Source organism: Pezoporus wallicus, unplaced genomic scaffold (assembly GCF_028554395.1).
Source record: "Pezoporus wallicus isolate ANWC-B61680 ecotype Strahan unplaced genomic scaffold, APGP_CSIRO_Pwel_v1 contig_16, whole genome shotgun sequence".
In the NCBI taxonomy this organism is placed as follows: Eukaryota; Metazoa; Chordata; class Aves; order Psittaciformes; family Psittacidae; genus Pezoporus; species Pezoporus wallicus.
The window spans coordinates 4,994,507-5,017,926 of record NW_026641478.1 but is presented as its reverse complement, the minus strand read 5'-3'; the positions used below and the strand labels follow the sequence as shown (position 1 = coordinate 5,017,926).

The following is a 23,420-nucleotide window of genomic DNA, read 5'->3' as shown; positions in this document are numbered from 1 at the left end:
TCCTAAGAGAGATTCTCCAGACCGCTGACCATCACTGTGGCTCTTTATTTATGGGAGGAGTTCGTGCCACAGGGCAAACCGCACTCGCTCTGTCTCCCTTTCTGCCTCCCCATGGCGCGTTTCCTCCTACCACCACCACCGGAGCTGCGCACCAGCAGCCAGCACACGCATCACCACACCTTCCGCCACACGCCGCGCCTCAGCGCTGCTCCCGCCCCGGCAGGCCCCGCGCGCAGCCAGCCCTCGCGAGACTTCCCCTTCTCGCGACAGCGGGGTGCCGCCATCTTACCTGCTTGTCCGCTCGCTCCGTCTGTCTCTGCGGCTGAGAGGAGAGGGGGGGTCGTGGTGCGTTCCGGAGCCGCGCTCAGGGCACGCAGCTCGTTAGCCGCACTGCCCTTCGCCCGCTGCCAAGGCGAGGGAGAGCGGCGGGGAACGTTCCCCGGCTGAGAGGCGAGAGCGGGGCCGTAGGGAGCAGCCGCTGCTCAGCTGGTTCCGCCCCCTTCGTGGTGCTGGGCCTCCGGCCCCTGCCTGGCGGCCTCTGCCGAACCGGGAGACGGACGCGGTCTCGGCGGGTGAGGGCAGGCGAGGCGGGAGCCGGGGTCCCGGCCGGCGGGGCGGCACGGACCCCGCCGCCGTTGCTGCTGCTGCCGGGGAGGCGGGGGGCCCGGGCCACTCTGGATGGTGGTTAAAATGATCATAGAAAACTTCGAGGCGCTGAAATCCTGGCTCAGCAAGACCTTGGAGCCCATGTGAGTAGCACGACCATTCTCTTTCCCGCCCGCTCCAGAATAAACCTTCCCTTGGAAAAGACGGGGATCCTCAAGGCAGGGAAGCATAGCGCCGGAGGAGCCTGTGAGGGCATCCCGGGAGATGCCCGCCCAGCGCCCCTCTCCCGCGGTCGCCTTAGATGGGGAGCCACGTCGTGGTCCCGCTCTCCCGGTGCCGTCCTCGGCCGGGAGGTAGGACCGTGTTTCTCCAGAGTCTGCAGCTTCCCCCCCTAGCGACCGCACTCGTCTTTCCCTTTGTAGCCCAGGGTAAGCAGGAGATAATGTGTCTCCGTGTAGAGCTAGTTCACTACTCTCAGCCCCTGGTGAGGCCAGCTTAATAACCACCACCTGCCGGCCAGTCCAGTGACCTTCTGTGGTAGAGCTCAGGTGGTATGGGACGTCTTACAGGCGCCTGGGATCTTACCAGTAGCATGTTCTGTAGACTCGTAGCACGTAGTTCTCAGTTGTTTTGAATATTGACGCTCTTTTGTTTCCCTTCCCCCGAACAAAAATTGCATCAGTAGAACGCTTGGGAGTAGGAGCCCCAGAGAATAATTTGTGTATCTGTGAGTACCTGTTTGGCCTCTAAACTTAATATTTAAGTGAGTAATTGGGGCTGTTTTGCAAATAGTCCTCATATGCCTTCTCTGAATGATAGTTTAGTGGAGCTAAGATGTGAACTTGGTTTTAAAGGTTTTGCCTTCTGGAAATATGGTGCCTACAGACGTTTTAGATCAGTGTATGCGCTTGTCATTTTGAAACCCTGTTTTAACATGTGTGGGTTAAATTGCTGGAGCTTGATTTGAGTCAATAGAAGTAGAACTTTTACGTCTGGTATTAACTTCTGATATATTTGGCCAGTGTTAGTTTTTGATGCTGTCAAATGGGTGGTGTGTGAAGTCTCTTTATGGCATCCATAGCTATTAATTAAGTATATGTATGTACATTTATAGTTTTGGCTTATGCTGAAATAACTTGGAAAATTGAAAAAATGCTGGGACACTTTTCAGAGAGCTTTATTTGTGGGTTTTGTTTTTTTTTTGGGGGGGGGGGGGGGGAGGAGGGGGAAGTGGGTATGGTGTTTTGTTTTTTTTGGGGGGGTTGGGTTTTTTCCGTAGGACCTGATCCAAACCACAATGAAATAGGTAAGTCTTGAACTTGATTTCAGTAGACTTTGAATTAGGCCTGCAGCAAATTATGTCCGGTGCCTTTATGTAAAAGGTTTGACCCTTAAGACTGTGGTAGGATTATGTTATTGATGTTTGGAAAAAAAAGCAGCGTCTTGTAAAGGTTTAGTCTGGGGAAGGTGAATTAGTGTCACTCTTGAGCCAATGTAAGATAATAGCAGAATAAAGGAACACATTGGTGCGGTAGTATTAGAATAACAGAACATACTGTGTCCTGTGGTAATAGATCTAAGTAGTCCTCTGGATGCTCCCTGTTATTCTCTGGATACTTTTTTTGCATGAATATTCTGTAAAAGGTAATAAGCAGTAAGATACCGGCGTTCTAGAGTATGCTGGTCAGGAGGCTTGCAACAGACAATACTGAACTTTGAAGAACCTTGTAATTACCAAAGTATATGCTAGTAGGTTGAAATGATGAATTGTACACACTTACCTCTCAGTTGCTCAGCAGTTGGAGATTGATCTGTTAACTTCAAACACTTTACAAGGAGCATGTTTAAATTCTGTGAAATCTGGAACAGGATTTGTGGCATTTACAGGAGGGCTTCGGCTGACTTCCAGATCCCTTTGTTGAGTAAATGCAATAAGCTTTTTGGATTTTGCAGATCTGTATCTAAAATTAATTTATACAGTTTTTCTGTTTTTTTGTATTTATGCATCAGGAGCTGAAATTTAACTTTCACCAGTGAATAAGTTTCCTATTAGCAATATAAGTATCGAGTGTTTGCCAAATACTATTTACCTAGAGGTCAGTGTGGTTCCTCAGTCTTTCCCTCAAGTTCTATTCATTAGCGATGTGCAGTAGGAACTTCTTGTTCTGGTAACAAACTCCAGTTGTTGTTTTTCTATTTGTTTGCATGCTGAACTGTCATGTCAGCTAGTGGTAGTCGGCAGTTAAAGGGTGAAATTGTGATTTTCAGCTTTTGTGATCAGCGTGATTCTGTGCTTTTAGCACTAAAAGGATCAACATGTTTCTGTTAAGTTAGATGTTGTGTGTGAGCAGTTCAGATATGGTTCTCGTGCTTCAAAGCTATGTCATGGAATAGGGAATTGCAGGTCTGGAGGATGAGTTCTCTGAATTTTTAGCTTTGGGAGGAAAAAAGCCAGAAGCAACTGTTAAATTCAGTTTTGTGCAGTGTCCTATGTAATTGCATTATTCCAATAAGTGTCGCAGTTGGTGAAGAGGTATTGTCATTTCTCAGCAATCAAATATTCTTGGAGCTGCTGCTGATCTTAGCTATCTGAAATGTGTGCCTACAGCCATAGCTTTTGGCTGTAGGAAAATTTTAGTGTGTAGTTACTTCTAAAGAAGTAAGAGCTGTTGGTGCAGTGCTAGTACAATGAAGCCCAAAGTGCCGGTTGTCTGGAGGTGTTACCGTAGCCTGCAAATAGTTTTTGACTTGTCTTTTCCTTTTAATGAAATGCAAAATGTGCCAACTGTTCTCTATCTTACTGGTCTTTCAGAAAGCTTTAGCTGCAAGATAGGCAGCTGAATTTCCTAACCATAGTAAGGAAGACAGCATTGTATTAGATCGTTATGTAGGTGTTGTCTCAGTTTTAAAGGGATAAGCGCATTTAAGAAAATACACAAATAAATTTTATACACATTTAGATAGGTCTACATGGGCTAGTTATCTAGAGCTGAGGAGTTAGAATGTACTTCATTTTCCAAATTGTCTGTTTCCAGCTAGTTAGCAGTTTTTAATCGGGATGTATAGTTTCAAAAGCCGTAAAACATGCATTTCTGGAACACTTCTAGAACTAGAAGGTGAAACAACCTTTATGGGTATTGTTATTTTATAATGAAGTTTTATCATTAAAGTATTTCAAGGCAGTATCAGGAATGCTAACCTTTTAGTGTAATGAAGTGTGTTACATAATTGTATGAATTTCAGATTATTTGGCTGATGGATTGCTTTTCCGTTGTGCCCTGGGAAGCACTGTTCAGAGACAAGAATGTTTGGGGGAGAGTTTTTGATTTTTTTGTTTGTGGTTAGTTGGCTTTTTTGGTTGTTTTGTTTTGGATGTCTCTAATGCCTTTGACAAAGCCTTGGTGAGCCTTCATACAAACACTCCTTATCTCAGTTCAGACTTGTTGCACTGAGGCAGAAACTGCAAATGCTGCTATGCTGAATCATTTACATAGTCCAGCTCTGCTTGAAGGGTGGTAGATCTCTAGGAACTTTCTACAGTTCTGCAAAGATAGGCTTCTTTAGTGATTTTGGAAATAACTCCTGAGCTGCTCAGTTTGGTGTACAGAAAATTAGTGAATATACGCACAGAACCACTGTAGATACAGCTATGAGAATGTAGTACCAGTGTCAGCAAAGTGGCAAGATTATTATTTTTGTGCTGTGGCTGCTCTGTGTTTGACTGGAGCTATTTTGTGTGTTCAACTCCAGTCTGTGAAGAAGGCATTTCTCAACAGTCTTTTGCATTGCTCCCATGAAGTTTTTGGAAATAGTGTTAAACTTGGAATATAATTTCTGTCTGTCTGCCACTTCTAATTTCTGTACCAACAAGATTCTCACTGAGCTATATCTACTGTGATGGGTTTCTTTTCTGCACATCCATTCCAGATCCTACATAAACTGCGTGTATAATCTTTGCTGGAGTATCAGGATCTGGCTTGGTAAAGCTCCAGGTAGGGATGTCTCTTTTAATTTTTTTCTTGAATTTGTTTGAATTTCTACCTGTGAAAAAATTAGCTTTTCTGTACTAAAGCTGAATTCACCAGTTTATAAGATATTGTAATGTTCTCCCCCTTGCCCTAATTCTTTGTAGCGGAAATTTTTCTTGTTTTTAATTACTTTGTGTAAATTTACTTTAATTAAAATCTTCTGCTGGCCCAATGAATTTTGCTTACAGCGATTAAGGCTCCCATATCTAATTTTTCCCACTTTGCTATAATTACGTTCTTGTGAAGGTTTGTTCATGTACTAAATCAGACTTGAAAGGAAGATGGAAAAAATACCTAAACCAATTTTTGTAAGTTATTTAGGCATACCTAATTAAAATTGAGAGTTTTTTCGCATTGGTTAATCCTGCAAGTAGTCATGATGCTCAAAGTACTTACGTCAGAGGGAGCAGAATCCAAATTGTTTAAAGACTAGTGTGTAGCTGTTACTGGAGTATTTGATGGCAAACAGTCAGTATGCTCTGGTATTCAGTTATGCCTTCACTCGTCTGTTTGTCACACTTTTCAACCTTTGTTAAATCTTACAATAGTTTTTGGCCTTTTGCTCAATTGTTAATAGGTTACTGGTTAGTTATCTTCACCCAGTTACTTAAGAAAGGTGGTCAATAAAAAAGATCTAAGTTAAAATGAAAAACTTTGGCATTCCTTTGCACATACATTGTGGCACACTGTCCTGCCTGTAGCACTCATCAGCCTACCAGTAGCTTTCACTCTCATTTCCCATGAAAATTTCCCATGAAAACTTCCCAAGAAGTTCAAAAGGAATAGATGTTTCTTTTCTTTATGTTTACTCTGTCAACACTTTAAGCCATTTATAGCTAAGATAAATAAAGCAGAAATACATGTCATTGGTATGTCACTGCTTAACACTAGTGAAGATACTCTTACACATCTGTTATGAAATTTGATGGTTTGTTAACAGGACTAGCAGGAAGCTGCTGTGTTTGGGAAATTGAGGTCCTTAATTTAGTGCACTGATACTGCTAAGCTTCTCTGTAAAAATACTATGATAGAATTAAAATATTTGTGTTATAAGGTATAATTGAAAACTGAGCATAGAGAAGAAAATTATTCCTGTTACAGGAAACCTCTCTTGTTCTTACACTGAATATCAGCAGCAAAATGGAACCCCTTGGCTGCATTGCATATTGTCACAGATACACTGTGATGATTTTTGCTTTCTGCACTGAATGTGTTAGCCAGCTAGCAAGCTGACAGTTGTTCTGCCTCGTGAGAGCTCTCTTGAATCTAGAGGTGGCATTTTAAGCTGCTGGTTGCAGCTGTATGAGTATGTCAGATGTGGGTATCATGATAATTTAGAACTATTGTAATGACGTCAGTAACTTATGTAACAGCATTGGAGGCTGTTGCATCGCTCAGTGTATTTCTGTATTATTAAAGTTAATGAAAGTGAGCATTGTAACAGTGGTCCTCATCTATAGTAGTGTTTCAGGAGTTGGATCTTGCTAAATGAGTATGTCATTCATTTTACTTACTGAACACTGTAGCATTTTATACTTTTTTTTTTTTAGTAGCAACACAGTGGAATGGTAGAGCTGCCTAAATTAGACTAAGCTGTTCTGCCCAATAAGCAGCAGACGTTTTTCTGCACCCACTCAGCCCTGCAAATATGCAGCATTTCTCTCAGCCTTCAAACATAACCATGTCCACCTTGATAATTGTCAAGAACTGAGCAGCATTCTAGAGAAGTATAAATACTAATTTTTAGGCAACAAAACTAGACTGAAATTCAGGTTGTAAATTCTCAGTATCGGAGTATGGCAAATAACATGCACCTAAATGTTATTTCCTTTACAGAGAGATTGTTCACTGCCTGGAGGACTTCAAACATGCTTTTGTGGTTTCAGTGTACACTGGTAGTTTAAATTTGAGCAGTTAGTTTCAGGACTTGCAGCACATTTTTGATCTGTACATTCGTTTTAAAAAATCAATGGGAAAACCTTCGCATGGTTTCTTCTACCATCTTAAGAGTTGTGTGTGCACGATATTTGTGTCCAAAATGAAGTCTAGGTTAAGGGATTTGTCATTGGCTTGAAATAAAAGCAATCAGATGTATCTGAAATGGACAAGTAATGTTTGTTTTTTTCACAAGGAAACTGTATGGAAGTTTCTTTTCTGTCCTCACTCCCTCCCCCAAACACACTTTTTCACTTAAGTGAGTAACCATGTTAATTTTGTGAAAACTGTCAGATTACAGTTTGACAGTTTCAGCATGGGAATATTTTACTCCTTCTTCCCCCTGCATGGTAAAAAGTTATGTACCCTATAGTTAATTGCTACTTATGCATATCTCTACTTGGGAATTTGCATCTGTTTTCCAAACACTTTCATGAGACGGTAGACTTTGGAATAGTAGATTTTATTTTTTTTTTCAACTTTCATAGAAAAGACAGAAATGTGTGAATTAGGTTATCCTACAAATTTTTTTTTTTTTTTGTCTGTAATGGTTGAGTAGTTGTCTAATAACTGTAAAATTAAAGGAATAGTTTGTCTCGTCATGCCAGTGAGATTTTTGGAAATTAAAGGATTGTCCTCTTGTTAAACTGATTTCTGTAGTATTTACTACAGCAGCATAGTACCAGGTCTGCAGCAAATGCTGTAGATACTACTTTTAAAAGAATAACTAGAAGTAATAACTTTCTTAAGGCTCTAGTTCTAAGTAGCTACTTCACTTACTGAGAACTGACTGAAATGAAGAATTGCAGCATGAGGAACTTCATAGCAATATGTGAGATTTTCTGAGAGGAAAAAAGGTATTTCAGACCTTTCTTCAAGCTAATTTGCTTCAGCTTGTTTATATGTAGGAAGATTGAATATCTGTCTTTTACTCATTTTGTGCTTTGTCGAGAAGTCAGACTGGAGTAGGATAGGCAGGGTTAATAAGCTATTTATGTGTGTGAATTTTTCAGGTATATTATCAACATCACAGCTATCATTCTGGAGTCTGCTTGCCATTTTTTAATTCCTCCTTCTTCCTTCTTTTGGTTTAAGAATTCATCTGGTTGGTTTGTGGGGGTGTGTTTGCTGTCAGTGTGAGTATTTGAACAGGAGTCCTAGTGGCCTTATTCAGTGTTTTCTTGATGGAGAGTTCAGGGCCCTGTTGGGGAGACATTGCCAAAATTCTCAGAGTATTTAGTCCAACAGATTTTTCAGATCTCCCTTTCCTTATGATACTTTTTACATTCAAAATACTCAAAACAGCATGCTTTTTCATTTGAAGATGCATTTTACTGATGCTTAAAGACATCCTTGGGCACTAACTTCATACAATATTGCCTCAGCATATGATATTCAAAGTTTGTGCTTAGATTCTCTTACGGCTTGAAAGATATTTACTGAATTCTTCTATTCAATATCTTTTGAAAGGGTTCTATAATATTTATGTACAAATGTATTATGTTTGTTTAGCTTATCTGCATTTTTGAGTTATTTTTAGCTGTTTTGGGAAAGTCTAAGTCTGTATAAGCTCTGTTGTTAATAATGGATTTTGTATGTACAGCTATACCAGTAACATTCTTTTTTTTTATTTTAAAAAAAACTTCAATATGTGTTCTACATCTGCTGCATTTATAAATTAGGCTGATGTCTGTAATTGCATGGTGATTATAAAAGTCAAAGTGAGTTCTCAGAAGATAATTTAATATTTTATAATTAAAAATACATAAATCTGAGTGTTGGAAATGGATATATTGAATATTATTTAATGAATTGCAAAGTAGTAAAATAAAGACTGTACAGGGAAATGAGTCCTCTTCAGCTAAATTATTTTTTCCTTCTCAAACGTTCATTATTAAAAAAAACCCTATATATTTAAGGCTTATTCGTAACAACTTCAGATTTCCTCTTCTGCTTTAATTTCTTTATTTGAAGTGGTAATTTCATTTAATAACTTCAAAACTGGATAAGATCAGAAAGAAAGGATTCTGAACTTTTCTATGAGGCTTGTTGCAGTTGTGAATTTTTGCTCCTACAGTTGAACAAAATATTTGGTTGGCTTTTCCTTTCCTTTTTGAAATCTCTCTGTGGTGAGTAGCAGTTGGAGATGTTCGGATTGTTCTCTGAAGAATGTGCAGACCTCTAGCAAGAGACTTTTTCCATCTATGCCTCTATATTAAATGCTGTTTATTAAAGTGGGGTTACAAGAGTCATCTCTTATTTAATATAGAAGAGTAGACACTACATGTTTTCAGAATGAAAGAGTGCAGGCTGCCAAAAAGCAGTACTGGATGTAAAACTATTTAGCATTACTAATTAGGGTCATATATTCAAAAAGTGGGTGTAAGAATACATGCTGTGGTGTTTAATTGTAAATGGCACTGGGAGTTAACTTGCTGCAGTGGAAATGAGTTCAGGTAGCTTTTGCCAACAGGTTTATGTTGTTTGTTAAAGAAAATGTGAAAGTGAAAGCTAGAGGAAAAATTTGTGATTATTTATGCTGATTATTAGTTGGAGCAAATGCCTACAAAAAGTTGGGAGGATATAGTTATGGGGCTCCAAGTTGCAAAATGTTGTTTTACATCTTTCAGTGCATGTGGATGTTTTTCTGGCAGTCAAACTTAATCATAAGGATAAAGTAATGTCAAAACTTCTGTCACACTTACACACTGCCATTTATGCTGAGGTTTGTCATGTACCCCACCATATTCAAGTTAGGCTAAGGATTCAAACCTTTATAAAACAATTGAAAATGTATATAATTCATATATATTCTATTATATAAAATATATAATTTCAATTAGAATTGAAATAGAAATTTACTTTTAATTTTGAATGCAGATATGAAATGTATAGGTAGTCTGATTTTTCTAGTTTTTCTGAATTTTCAGTTAAGGACCTTTCTCTATTAATCTTATAATCTGCAAGAATATAATGATACATACTGTATGGGAAATCTGCTGCACAGTGTATTTTGCTGTCATCACCATGGATGCCTTTCCTGTTTACTTTAAAGTGACATCACTTGAAAAGGTGTCGACTGCAGGAGCATAAAATACAAGTTGGAGCTTTAGAAAAAACTGATAAAGTATGCTCAAAATGAGTGAAAAATCCATGTATGCACAACATGCATATTGCATATTATTCACACACAGATTGCTGTTCTGTAAGAAACTGCAGTCAATCTTGAGAACATAAAAACTCATCAGAAAACCCCAAGGCCCTTATAATCCAAACAAGAAGATCTTTTCTAAGTCAAAGGATGGCAAAGTTATAGGCAATGTTTTGGAATTAAGTTTGACTGAAAAAGAGAAAGAATTGCTTTTAAAAACACAGCTCTCCCCCAAACAAAACCATTAATGGTGATAATCCAGAATACTTAATAGCTGTAAAGAACAAAAATTTTCAGGCAGACGTACTATATTGACAGTCCTGTATAGTTTGCTTCATGAGACCCATTACTCTTCTACCACTTCACATCGCCAGAAATTTAGTTTTAGCATCATCTTAAAAAGCAAAGTCTGAAAAGCTGTAAGAGATCAGACTATAACCTTGTTAATTTTATCTAAATTACTAGTTACAGAAACAAGTAGGGTCTTTGCAACAGTGTGAAGAAAACAGATCAGTTGTTCATGATTTTTTTTCAAGCTTTGAGCAACAGGCATAGAAGGGGAGACTTCTGTTTCAAGTCTCAGTACATTAAAAAAGGAAGTCAGCCTTTGGCTTGTGTGAAGTTTTGTAGATTAATTTTAAAAAGTGAAAAGAAAACAAACCATACATGACTATTTATAAAAACATTTTCTCCGTCTCACTCTGGCAATTGTATTCATTACTGATTATTTAATATCATCTGTTAGTACTTCTCAGATACAGCATTTGTTGAATAGCCAAAATAGATACAGTTTTAACTTGAAAGCATCTAAGTTCCTCTGTTCTGTACAGGGGGGTTTCTACGCTTACACATTGAGTAATACTTAAGAGTACAGTATGATTGTTTTGCATTGTTCATATGGGGTTGTATCACATAAAGAGTGCTAAATGCTAGGACACTGCCAGAGGAGAAAATGATTTTTTTACAAATTCAAAGTACGCTCATTTTCATTGAGGATATTTTTTTGAGAGTATCTTGGAGTTGGGTGGATGGGTTCAAATTTTAAGGTTGTTTTGGGGTGGATAGTATTCCTAGGACTTCCAAGGTCATAGTGGGGAGGGGTGAAAGCAGGAATTGGTTACTTGTTGTTTTTAAACAATTTTTGTTTGAGTTTGTTTGGGTTTGAGGTTGGTGTGTTTTTGTGTTGTTTTTTTTTGTGTGTTACACATTTTGGAGTGTGGCTTTGCAGAGAAGTCTTCCCATTTTTCTACTCATGAGTGAGAAATTACTTTAAACTGCACATGAGGTTGTATAGTTGCTACTGTAGAAGCTGGAGAATTAAAGTACATATTGAAGTATATTGCAGTAGCTAACAGCAGTGAGTTTTTACTTTCTAGGATTACTCTTGCTTTTTCTTCTTCCCTCCATTTTGCGTGTATGTGTTGTCATTTAAGTCAGTTGTAGCAGATTTTGAACAATGACAGGTGACTATTTTCAGATGATAACCATATTTGTGGAAATTGAAATAAAAAAAAATGAAAAAAAAACTAAACCCAGTTTGCAATGTTTTATCTGTTTTTTGTGGAGAATACAAAGGTGAAGAAACGAATTTGGTACCATGTGAAAATTGGCCTCTCCTGCAAAGATTGTTTTCCTGTTATGAGTGTAGATAGCTAATATGAAAATAGCACTGTAATTTTCTGAGTCATGATTCAGCTTTAAACTGGGAGAGGACTGGAAGCTTTCCTGTAGTGACATTGTACTGGCATTAAAGAACTTGGGGGGGGGGGGGGGGGGGGGGGGGGGGGGGGTGAATAAAAAGCTAATTGAAGCATTGCGAAGTTATGACAGGAGGCCTTAGGGCCTTTGGGGGGTTGTGTTTTTAAGTATCAAACTTTCAGATAAACTTGTGAGATGATGTGCTCAGGTGCTAGCAGTGTGAAAGAGACCATGCAGTCCTATTGCTCTTACTGTAGGAGATCATGTGTCTGGTTCCAAGATGACTTGCTGCTTGAACAGCATTTTCTTCCGGATAAAGGATTCTTAAATCTGAATGGGAGCAAATTAGATGTGATAAGTGAGGGAAGACATTTCTGAATAAGTTTCAATTGGTTTGCAGTCTGTTTTTTGATTAATAGTTTATATTTGTGTTTTGTCAGTTCAGTGTGTGCAGGTTCTTCTGGAATGTAGACTGTGAATGCCACAGAATATTGTGGTATCACCCCTAGCCGCTCAAGTTGCTTTGACAGCCTGAAATTCTGATACTGCCTGATCTCTAGAGGATGCTGAGTTAAGTTTGAAGCTCTGATGTTTATCTTCAGAGCACTGCTGGACCCAGGCTGTCCAGAAAATCTGAGGATGGATTCTGACAGATCTGCTTCCTCTGCTTAGTGAATGTTTGCATGAGGATGTTGCTTGGTGTCTTTGGGGCGAGGAATTAGGCAGCATCAAATGGTGGTGGATTTAGTTTCTTCTGCACAGTGTCTAAAATACATGTCATTTAAATGAACGATGTTCAGTTTTATAATTAAACTTCTGCATTGAAAATTCATTTGCTTTAATGTGGAAGAGATTGGGAACTGTCGTTTTAGTCTTCGTTGTGACTAGTGGACTTCTGTGCTAGAACAGTGTTTGTGTGATATTCATATTCAGTGCAACTTTCTAACCCCAGTTTAATTTTACGTATTTCTGCTAATGTACAGTTAGATGCACCAGTGCCGTTTTTCTCTTTTGTTGTTGTTCTTTAAAACACTAGTATTAACTTTGATCACTGCCAATATCACACAACCAGTGTGTGTTTGTTAAATCCTGCCTGGTTTTGTGGGGTCTGAGGTCTTCCTTTGGTTTATGCTACGTAATGGGGTTAAATGGTTTAAGAGAAAGCTGCTGTTCTGCCTGATAAACCACTGTCTCACCATTTCATTAGTTACTGGCTTTGAATTACGAAGCATGAAATTGTTTTCTGCAGTATTCTCGCTTGCTTTGTCAGGTTTTACTCTGTAACACCACTACAGAGTTCATTGTAGATTACTGCTTGTGAGACATTATAATCAAATTTTATCAGGCATGTTGAATAATGTTCTACTTAACATGCATATACAGCTTATGCCATTTTAAGTTCTTTGTTGGCATGCATGAGACCATCAGCTTCTATACTGAAGTGTTCCATACTTGCTTTTAAATTGAATTTAGATATCTAAAATGGATAATGAGCCCTTAAATTTCCCTTCATTGTCTGTGTACCACTTACGGAGATTACATGATAATATTATATGAACCCTTTTTCAAAATTACAATTTTTCTGTTAATCTGCTTTTTATGGTATTCATATGTAGGTAGTAATAAGAATTTTTTGAAGCATATTTAAGAGTCTCAGTGATTTATTTATTTTTTTTAATAGCATAGATCACTTCTGCTAAGTGTATTAATTTGTAACAAGGTAGGGCTGACTTTACCTCATTAACAGTCACCTAGTGTTACATTCAGAATTACTAATTTCATCATTGGAGAGTTATAGAAGTATTTGTTTATTTTCTTTGAAGACTTAGGCACTTGAGGCTATTTCATTCTGAATAGTTCATTCTAGTTTCCTGTGAAGTCCTCTGTGCAATATTGTTTGGAAATATTCTAGGCAATTACTTCTCTAGAAAAGAAAGGTGATACTTGGCAATCTTACATGTCCGGACTCTGTCTTAAAAAATACATCTGAGTGCTTTTCTTTTACTATGGTAGGAAATGTTTTAGTCCTTTATATGTGTTGGTTATAAGAGTTTCAGATGTTAACTTCTGTAATTTAATTATTATTTTAATCTGTTTGCAGATGTGATGCAGATCCATCTGCCCTAGCTAAATATGTTCTGGCTTTGGTAAAGAAGGATAAAAGTGAAAAAGAACTGAAGGCATTGTGTGTTGATCAGCTGGATGTATTTCTTCAGAAAGGTATGGTCTTTTATCATAGCAATAAAGCTTGAGTGAAAAGCCTGTCTTAATTCATTCAATCTTTTCCCATAGAATAATGAATTTTTGTCTTTATTATCTTTGTTACTTTGAAGTATGTAATCCAATTTTCATGAAGGTTTGTTTTTTTTGTTTTTTTGTTTTTTTAAACAGGTGTATAGCACAATATATGTATGTTAGGTCTGTGTTTTGTGTCTGTTTGTATTCCTGGAAGAAAATCATGAATGTTAAGAGTTATTGCCAGAATTAGAAGTATTAGAGCTCTATATATATATTCTAGAAATAAGCTTCCTGATGTTGAAAAACTTTGTGAAACATTGTTATTGTGAAACATTGTTATTGTTGACATGTTTCTTGAATGTGAATGTCCTTTTAAAATATAAAATTATCAGCAGAGTATTAATGAAAAACCTAAACCAAACTCTTGATTGTTTTAACTTTTTGGTGAATGCTGATTTTCTTAAGTATATATTTTTTAAATTTTTTAATCAAATGTTAACTGTATTTTGCATAATGGATATTTGTACACTTTCCTTACTTTTAGAAACTCAGATATTTGTGGAAAAACTGTTTGATGCTGTGAATACAAAAAGCTATCTACCTCCACCAGAACAACCATCGTCAGGAAGCCTGAAAGTAGAATTTTTTCAGCACCAGGAAAAAGAGACAAAAAAAGAAGAGGTAAGAATGGATTTTAAATTAAATGTATGTCTTTTTTTTCCTCATTCCTATAGTTTGCTTACATGGCTCAACTTCATCATGTTAGTTTATTAATAATAGTCCCAAAGCTTGTCCTACAGCATTAAAGTATGTCGGAAGATTTGTGTCTAGTATGTTGAGTATTGCTGCACAGTTTTTCTAAACATAAGTGGGTGTTTCAAAGGTAAACCAAAGGGGTTCTGCTTGGCTAAGTTTAAATAAAGCTGTTGGGTCGTGCAGGAGTTGCAGTGCAACTTACATCAGGTTTTTTGCTGTTCTAGATATGCTGCCCTTTAATTCATGGTAAATCCAGGCTGCCATTCCAAATGGCAGTTGTTATTCCTCCTGCTGCTTTATCCAGATGAACTCTGTATTCTGACACAAATGTTTGTGCTACTGTTTGAGCCAGAAGAGTAGGTTTGTCCTTTTCAGCAGCAGCCTACGTTTGACTCCACCAAGGTCTTGTGAGACCCCCTTATTTGGAGTATTGTGTATAGTACTGATGTCCTCAACAGAAGGAGGGCATGGAGCTGTTGGAGCAAGTCCAGAGGAGTGCCACAGGGATAAGGGAGCTCGAACACCTTCCATATGAAGACAGGCTGAGAAAGTTGGGGCTGTTCAGCCTGGAGAAGAGAAGGCTGCATGGAGACCTCATAGCAGCCTTCCAGTATCTGAAGGGGAGGTACTCTTCACTAGGGACTATAGTGATAGGACAAGGGGTAGCGGGTTCAAACTTAAACAGGGTAAGTTTAGTTTAGATGTAAGGAAAAAGTTCTTTCCTGTGAGGGTGGTGAGGCACTGAAACAAGTGGCCCGAGGTAGTTGTGAATGCTCTATCCCTGGCAGTGTTGAAGGCCACTTTGGACGGAGTCTTGGGTGACATGGTTTAGTGTGAGGTGTCCCTACCCATGGCAGGGGGTCGGAACTAGGTGATCTTAAAGTCCTTTCCAACCCTAACTATTCTATGATTCTGTGGTCTGAACCTGCTAACCTGCCGATGAAGAAAAGACCTTACTGTGCCAGTTGTTGAATATTAATGTCTTTCCAGATCTATCACTGCACTTTGGTATGGATTTCTGTCTGTCTGTAGCAAAAGCAGGTGTTATTTTCAGCGCAGCACAATAGGGAAGCTTGTTTGGCTTCATTTTCGCCCAACCTGTTCTTTGAATATTCCTAGAAATAGAAAACTAGTATGATACGAAGGTTCTCTTATTTGTGTTACATGCAAAAACATCGTTTCAGTTCAGTGTTACAGCTGACTTTGCTTGGTATTTTGGATTTGTTTTGTGTGGTTGTGCAGAAGTCTCCATTGTAGTGTCCTTATGTTATCATCTAATGTATATACTTTAAATTCAGATTGTTAAAGAGGAAGAGCGAGAGAAAAAGTTCTCTAGAAGGTTAAATCACAGCCCTCCTCAATCAAGTTCTCGCTACAGAGATACGAGGTAATAAACATTTTTAGCCTATTGCATTACATCTGTAATAAGATGGATTTTTATGATGAACTTTATGTATAGTTACCTGAGGCTAAAAATAAGACTTTTATTGCTTTTATGCATATGTAATTATATGGCTAGTATATAAGCGATAGTATAAACCATATCAGAGTCGTGCACAACTATCACATTTGAATTTTAAGATTCATTTTTATGTTAGATTTATGGTTTGTATTGCAACACTTACTGTGCTTGGTTATTGAGATTGAATTGTGATTTTTTTTTTTTTTTTTTCTTTTATATTTGGAAGCCTTCCCTTCAGTAGCTGTTTCACTTTTTGGTGTTTCCAACTTGAGGAAGGTACATTATTGGCAGAAACAGAATTTACCTGTGTTTTAAAATCTTACAGATGGTAAAAGTAAAATGCATAAACCCAATGAAATAATTTTAGAAGTCTTCTGAGAAGAAAGGAAGGATCCTAGTTAGATTCCATTTGTAGGGTTTTTTTTTCTAATTTTCCATTGCCATTTCCTGAGGTTTATAATGGTGGTTAAGGTTTTAAATTACAGCTTCATAATTCTTGTAATTAATTTACAAAATTACATGTTTAGGAGCCGTGATGAAAGGAAAAAAGATGAACGCTCTCGGAAGAGAGATTATGACCGAAATCCTCCCAGAAGAGATTCCTATAGGGATCGTTATAACAGAAGAAGAGGGAGGAGTCGGAGCTACAGCAGGAGTCGAAGTAGAAGTTGGAGCAAAGAGAGATTGCGGGACCGAGATCGAGACCGGAGCAGAAGCCGGAGCAGAACACGAAGCAGAGGTACCAACAGTTGGTCTCTAAGACACGGTGAATGTTGCCTACACTACGTTCCTGATGTACCAAAATTTCTTCTGTTGTTTCTGTTCAAATTTAGTTTGATTTTCTGTGGAAATAAGGCTTATGTGATAATATTTTCAGTGCTTGTTTTCCCTGCTTTCCCTCTGTTCTTCTTCAGTACCTTTGAAAGTGTTGGCCACTCTTAAGCAATATTTGGAAGAGAGGCAGAAAAATCCAGTTTCAGGAAACTTGCAGTCTGGTTTGGGAAGATACAGAAATTAATAATCAGCTACTGAAACAGAGCTGACAGAAATTACCAGCTAAGGACTGTCAAGCAGAACAGTGTAACTCTGTTCTTTTTGTCTTGCCCCCTCCTTGGCAACATAGAGAGGGGCTGAAATTATTACAGTAAATACTTGCATTTGCATGCATCTGTAGGACTTTAGTACTGTAGTTTTTCAAATTAAGCTTCTTTAAAAGCAAAGCTGTTTATTCAGCTGAAAAGTATGCTTTTTCTCCCACTAGTTGTTACTGGAAGTTGGAAAAGAATATTGAGAGTAATTTTATATCTTTGCCCTGTCTTAAAGACAATGTGGAGATAAAAATAGTCTGGTTTGAATCTCCTGTGTATTACTTGTCTTTCTGTGGAATGGGCCTTGATAACTCAGCCTTAAAAGTAGGTGTGTGGAGTTCCTGAAAATATGCAGCAGGTATTTTCCAAACAACTTGCAAACAAGGAAGTTAAACAGCATGCAGCAGTTTAACTGGAAGATGACAGTGTGATTGAATGTTAATATAAGCTTTGTTTTACGTGAACGACAATTGTACTATCTTACAGTGAAAGCTTTGTTTCTTTTTCTAAGCACATTAAGAAAAGCTTTTTTTACCCACACTTACCTGCCATCTTTAAGCATTTTTATTAATGTTCCTTTATATGGGGTTATTTGAGTCTACCAGTTTATCTCATGACAGAACTCGTCTGTCTTAATCTGGATACTTACTGTTTATTTGATGGTAATATTAGAAAATGAAGAGGATAGTTTTTATTTATTCAGAATAAAAGGCCATGTTACTGCTGCATCTGCCCAGGAGTGTTCCACACCTGTCAAGCACTATTATTTCCGCAGTCATTGCAAAGCTTTCTATGTGAAAAGTGTATACATTTGAATGCAGATAGAATGAACATAAAAACATGAAGATACAGTAACGGTAGTATCTTGAAACACTAAAGATGTGTAACTTTTCCATTTTTTTTTCCAGTGATGGCTGGCTTGCCCATAGCTTCCCTTTATTCAGAGTATCTTCCCATCTGAAGTTCTTAAAATATATGCATCGCTATAGATGATGTACTCTGCTTCAAGTTAAATAGTGTTGCTGCTTTACTGTGGATATAGCTGCTGTTGAAATACCCTAGTGGCTGACTGTGTACTTCTAAGATTATTGTTTTTCTGGTTAAAACTTTGTAATGTAGAATCATGGAATTGCTGAGGTTGGAAAATACCTTTGAAAGTCATATAGTCCAATGCACTTTCTCAAAGCAGATAAACTGGAGCGGCTTGCGCAGGATCCTGTGTGGTTGGATTGTGAGAAACTTGAGGGTGAAGACTCTACAGGCACTCTGGGTAGCCTGTAGAGCATTTCACTTATCATTTGTATATTTTGAGGTGAACTGATGTTGAATAAAGATACACAGGTTACTGACTTAGTGGTGAAAATGTGCGGAAGGAATCATCCAATTTAACTTGTTTGTTTTATTACAGAAAGGGATTTGGGAAAGCCAAAATATGATATGGATAGAACAGATCCATTAGAGAACAATTATACTCCAGTTTCTTCTGTGACAAATATTTCATCTGGCCACTACCCTGTCCCTACACTGAGCAGCACCATTACTGTTATTGCTCCTGCTCATCATGGAAATAACACTACTGAAAGCTGGTCAGAGTTCCATGAAGAGCAGCTGGACCACAACTCCTATGGAAGACCTCCGCTGCCAAAGAAACGCTGTCGAGATTATGATGGTAAGTCTGTGTTTTTTAGTTGCTTCCTGCAGCTGTTATTGGCCTCTTTCTGAAAAGATTGAGATAATACTCCTTTCTTTTTCCAGTCTTCTCTAATACTGTGGTTTTTCTATTGAACAACTGTTGAATACAGATTTTATCCCATTTTTTATTAACTTATCTTTTAGACAGCTTTATTAGTGTTTATATAGTCTTTAGTTACTAGAATTATTTTTATGTAGATGAAAAATAGTATATTTAAAGTTATTAAAAAAATACCCAATTTTACCAGGGTTTTCTGTCTTACATCATGTTCACACCAAATATTGTATTTGGTAGTTTTGACCATGATAAGCACTTTATTGACCTAACTTTTCCATCTTATGAGATAATTTTTAACTAGAACGGTCCGGAGCCACAACCTGCCAGGCTCATATTAGCCTATTTTTTTTTTTTCTTAGGAGCTTCTTAAAATTGTGTGAGGTTTTGTGCTTATCTGTGTCTTAAGCTATCATTTTGCATGTCTTGTGCCAAATCCACACAAGAGGCTACTGCAGTTGACAGTGTCTTAGCTAAATGCAGCCAGGCGACCTGTTAGCTGAGAAGAGTTTGAATTTCCCCCTCAGGTGTTTTTCTGAGTATTTTTTGTTGTTGCATACCGCAGTGACAACTTTAAGATCTAGTTTTTCATTCAAACCTGATTAGTTGGGGTTTGAGTAAAGAAAATGAGAGGTTGAGCTCCTAAGTGTTGACAGATTTGTATTTCAGAAGAGTAGCTTTGCCAGTTTATGTCACAGCAATACCGTTGTGAAAGTGTAGTTTCTTTTGAAGTTTTTTTCTAGTGCAAGCTGAGCTGCAGAAGATTGTATCGTCATGGTCTCCCAGCTCTGCAGTTTTGTGTTTGTGATGGTTTGGTTCTTTTTGGTTTTGTGGGGTTTTTTTTTGTTTTGTTTTGTGTGTGTTTTTGTTTATTCGTGTTTTTTCTTTTTTAAGACAGGAGCAGAACTTGCAGACTAATAAACTTTTGAAATAACTTTTCCATACATGACACTAGGACTTTGTGACTCTTAACTTTGTCTTCTGTAGCAGTTTATTGTTTCCAGTTTCTAAGTATGAAGCAGATGTTAATGTGTTAGACTGATGTAGTTGTCCTCAAATTTTTACTGTTTTGTTGTTTTTGCTTTTCTGACTGTTACTGAAATCTCTCAGTAGACGCCTCTTCCGTTTGCTTTTCTTACGTCTGTTTGTGCCTTCTAAACTTCTAAGGTCATCTCTCTCTTCAGTGGCTACCGGGTTCTAGCGTACTGCTTGTCCTGTCTGTACTTTCATATTTTCTACTTGAGTCTCTGCAGAACTTCTGTTAGTTCTCGATATTTTAATTTGTATGTTTGGTAACTCTTCCTGAAGATGAGGTGATACAGGCTATTTTTCAGCATCATGTTTTGGGAAGTGGACAGTTGGCTTTCTTCCAGTTTTAACCAGATGTTTTGAACTTTCACTTCATACTGAATTGTATAAGGATTGTTTTGTTTTATTTTTTTCTTTGGGGGGGGGGTGGTGCAGGGAGGGGCTGTTGCTAAACAGATAATAATAGAATCATAGATTTGGGTTGGAAGGAACATTTAAAGATCATTTAATCCAACTGCCCTGCAGTGATGGACAGTGTCCCTGCAAGGGACATCTTCAGCTAGATCAGGTCTGCTCAGAGCCCTGTCCAGCCTAACCTTGAACACTGTTAGGGATGGGTTGTCCACAACTTCCCTGGGCAACCTGTGCCAATGTCTCACCATCCTCATAATAAAAATTTCTTCCTTATATCTAATTTGAGTATATATGCCTTTATTTTAAAACTATAAACTCTTGTCCTATTGCTACAGGCTCTTTACTAAAAAGTGTTTCCCCATCTTTTTTACAAGCCCCTTTTAAGTATTGAAAAGCTGCAGTAAGGTCTCCCTAGAGCCTTCTCTCCAGGCTATGGAAAACCCCCAACTCTCTCACCTCTTCATAGGAGAGGTGTTCCATCTCTGATCATCTTTGTGGTCCTCCTCTGGACCTACTCCAATTCAGTGTCAAAATAAATTAATTTATATTCATTTTTGCATGTGCATATTTCATATTTACACATGTATGTGTATATATATACATATACAATACATATATATGTAAATAACAAATATTTGCTCCTACGTAATCTCATTAAACTACAGCAAATGTTCTAATTCTTCCTGAAATAATTGCAAAAGAGGAAGAAGAATTGGAGTGAATTTTCCTGTGGCAGCATTCTATAATATTAGCTTTAATAGGGGTTTCTCAATCCCAGTAATTGCACTTTTTACTTAGAAGCGCTGTGGTTTTTATTAATGTGATGGTATCTAGATTTAATTTTTTGCTTTCAGTATTTGTTACAATTTAGTGCAGAATTAATTCTTCAAGAAAAATCTGTTTTCTGTGTTTATTCTGCTAGATGTTGCTGCAGTGTTCCTGTGTGCCGATTGTTAAAAATCAAGTAAAATAGTTTAATTTTCTAATATAAATTTCTCCTCTTAATGTACATATTGCTGCATTACACATAAAATGTTTCATATCTACTCTGACTCATACTACAGCTTTTGACTGTAGTCAAACTAACAACAATTCCTTTTGCTTTTGATTTTTCAGAAAAGGGTTTCTGTATGAGAGGAGACATGTGCCCTTTTGATCATGGAAGTGATCCAGTAGTGGTAGAAGATGTAAATCTTCCTGGCATTCTGCCTTTTCCAGCACAACCCCCTGTTGTCGAAGGACCACCTCCTCCTGGACTTCCTCCCCCTCCACCAATTCTGAGTCCTCCTCCTGTTAACCTTAGACCTCCAGTACCACCACCAGGCCCCCTACCACCTAGCCTTCCACCTGTAACAGGTAATTAAAAGAGATTACACCTCCTGTTTTAGTAGAAAAGCCTGGATGTTACTTGGGTTGTATGCAGTGCAGAAAACTGTTTTAAGAATGCTAATTGTATTTTAGAAAGTTGTACTATGCCCTGCTGTGGCATAGCTTACACCAATTATTTTTTTTTTTCCCATGGTAATTGTTGCAAAGTTGATTGGTTAAATATTTACATGTTAAATGTGAACCTTGAATGTGGAATAATATTTTAATTGTGCTTAAGCAAGAGCATGGTGTGGCAAAACTCAATTCCCTGAGTTTTATAGAAGTCCACAACTGTCTGCTATTAGAGAAGTGAAAATCTTGGAAACAACAGATTTGGCATTTCATTTGAAATAATAAAGAGAATTCATTGCTGTGTCAGATTTACACCTGGAAATGTAATTTGTGGTTAATTTTGAAACTTTTATAACTAAAAAAGATAAATTCTTCAGCTTGTTTACTCTTTTATTGGAAAGTACTTTTGCTCAAGCACTAAAAATTAAATGAAGACTTATGTGCCTGGCTCTCCTTTATAATACGTCAGTTTAGTGTTCAGTTCCCTTGTGTGGTTTGAAAACTGTGACTTTAGTTTTATGTGATTCTTTTTTATTTTTAACAAGTTAGATGTTTCACTTGGTAAAATTATTTTGAGACTAATCGATATTTGATACTGCTTGGAAGTTTCTTAAACTGTTTTCATTTCCAGTTGATAGGATAAGATCTGAATGTATTTATTTCACCTTAGTACAGAGAGTAACTGTATTGCTGAGGTGATCAGTTCTTCCTCTCATGCTGTTTCCAGATCTATGTGGAAAGTCCAAATATGTGACTTTTTTCAATATGTTTTTCCAGACACTGATTTTTGCCAGTGATTAAATTGAAGGTCAGGTCTGACTGCTCAGCTTTGACAGTGTCACATTACCTGTTGTAAAAAAAAATCAAACCAGACACGCCCCTCCCCCCCCAGTTATAAGAAGGTTCCTTTGACTTTCCACTGGAGTTGTAGGTTTCTTCTTGGGTGTTCAGAAAAATAATTACAGTCAAGCCGATTATTATTGTAAAATATTTTTGTTACACACTGTTAAAAAATAGAATTTGTTTCTTCGAAGGGATTTTACAAAGCTTTAATGCTTTTCTCTTGGTGAAGGTAAATATTAGGTTAGCATTTTGCTTACAGCAAGAAAGCGTTTGAAGAAATGTTATAAAATGCTTTTTCTCTGTAATATAAGTTCTGAGTCATTGGCTGGTAGGAATGGTGTCATATGGATGAATGCTACAGCATCATGTCCATATACCTCTCGTACCCTTTTTTTTGAATATCTGTGCAAACATTTCAGATCAGTTTCCTCATGTGTTGAGTATAATGTAAGCATAGTGGATAATAAATGAATTCAATGTTTTCCTTTGGTTTTGACAGGACCACCCCCTCCACTTCCCCCATTGCAGCCTGCTGGCATGGATGCCCCCCCAAATTCAGCAACTAGCTCAGTTCCTACCGTTGTTACAACGGGTATTCATCACCAGCCGCCTCCTGCTCCACCCTCTCTTTTTACAGCAGGTGTAGTACTGAGGCTTTGCCCACAAGGTTTGCTAAATAGAATAACATTGATTCATATTCTAATGTACTGTTTAGAGATCATAATTGCGTAGTTTGGGACAATAAGTTTGTATTATTTAGACTGTGAGAGTAACTTTGTTTTTTTCAAAGTTTTTTTCAAAGTTGGTTTAGGACAGAAGTAAAATGTGCATGTAAAAGTGTGAATCTGGATGATGGAGTAATATTTTCATTGTGTTTGAGCAGAAAGCTTACCATGGGAGGTTTTTTTAAGATAGTTGTTACATAACTCTTCCTTTGTAACTGTATCTTGTAATTAAATGAAATACTGTATCTGAAACCTTAGGG

The 23,420-nt window shown here is 37.7% G+C and overlaps 1 protein-coding gene across 5 annotated transcripts in view; it reads left to right on the top strand.

Annotated features, from left to right (window-relative positions):
* Positions 1-364: 364 nt before the first annotated feature.
* Positions 365-23,420, top strand: part of RBM26 (RNA binding motif protein 26) — a 50,044-nt gene continuing 26,988 nt past the window's right edge. For 2 of the 5 annotated variants that reach the window (XM_057424021.1, XM_057424017.1), the window contains exons 1-8: positions 365-749; positions 13,520-13,638; positions 14,201-14,337; positions 15,711-15,799; positions 16,402-16,640; positions 18,371-18,631; positions 21,269-21,508; positions 22,935-23,102. In XM_057424021.1, the coding sequence (XP_057280004.1) occupies positions 679-749; positions 13,520-13,638; positions 14,201-14,337; positions 15,711-15,799; positions 16,402-16,640; positions 18,371-18,631; positions 21,269-21,508; positions 22,935-23,102 (1,324 nt within the window). In that variant the 5' untranslated portion in view covers positions 365-678. The remainder of the gene's footprint in view (positions 750-13,519; positions 13,639-14,200; positions 14,338-15,710; positions 15,800-16,401; positions 16,641-18,370; positions 18,632-21,268; positions 21,509-22,934; positions 23,103-23,420) is intronic. The other 3 variants (XM_057424020.1, XM_057424018.1, XM_057424019.1) reach the window with 3 other exon arrangements.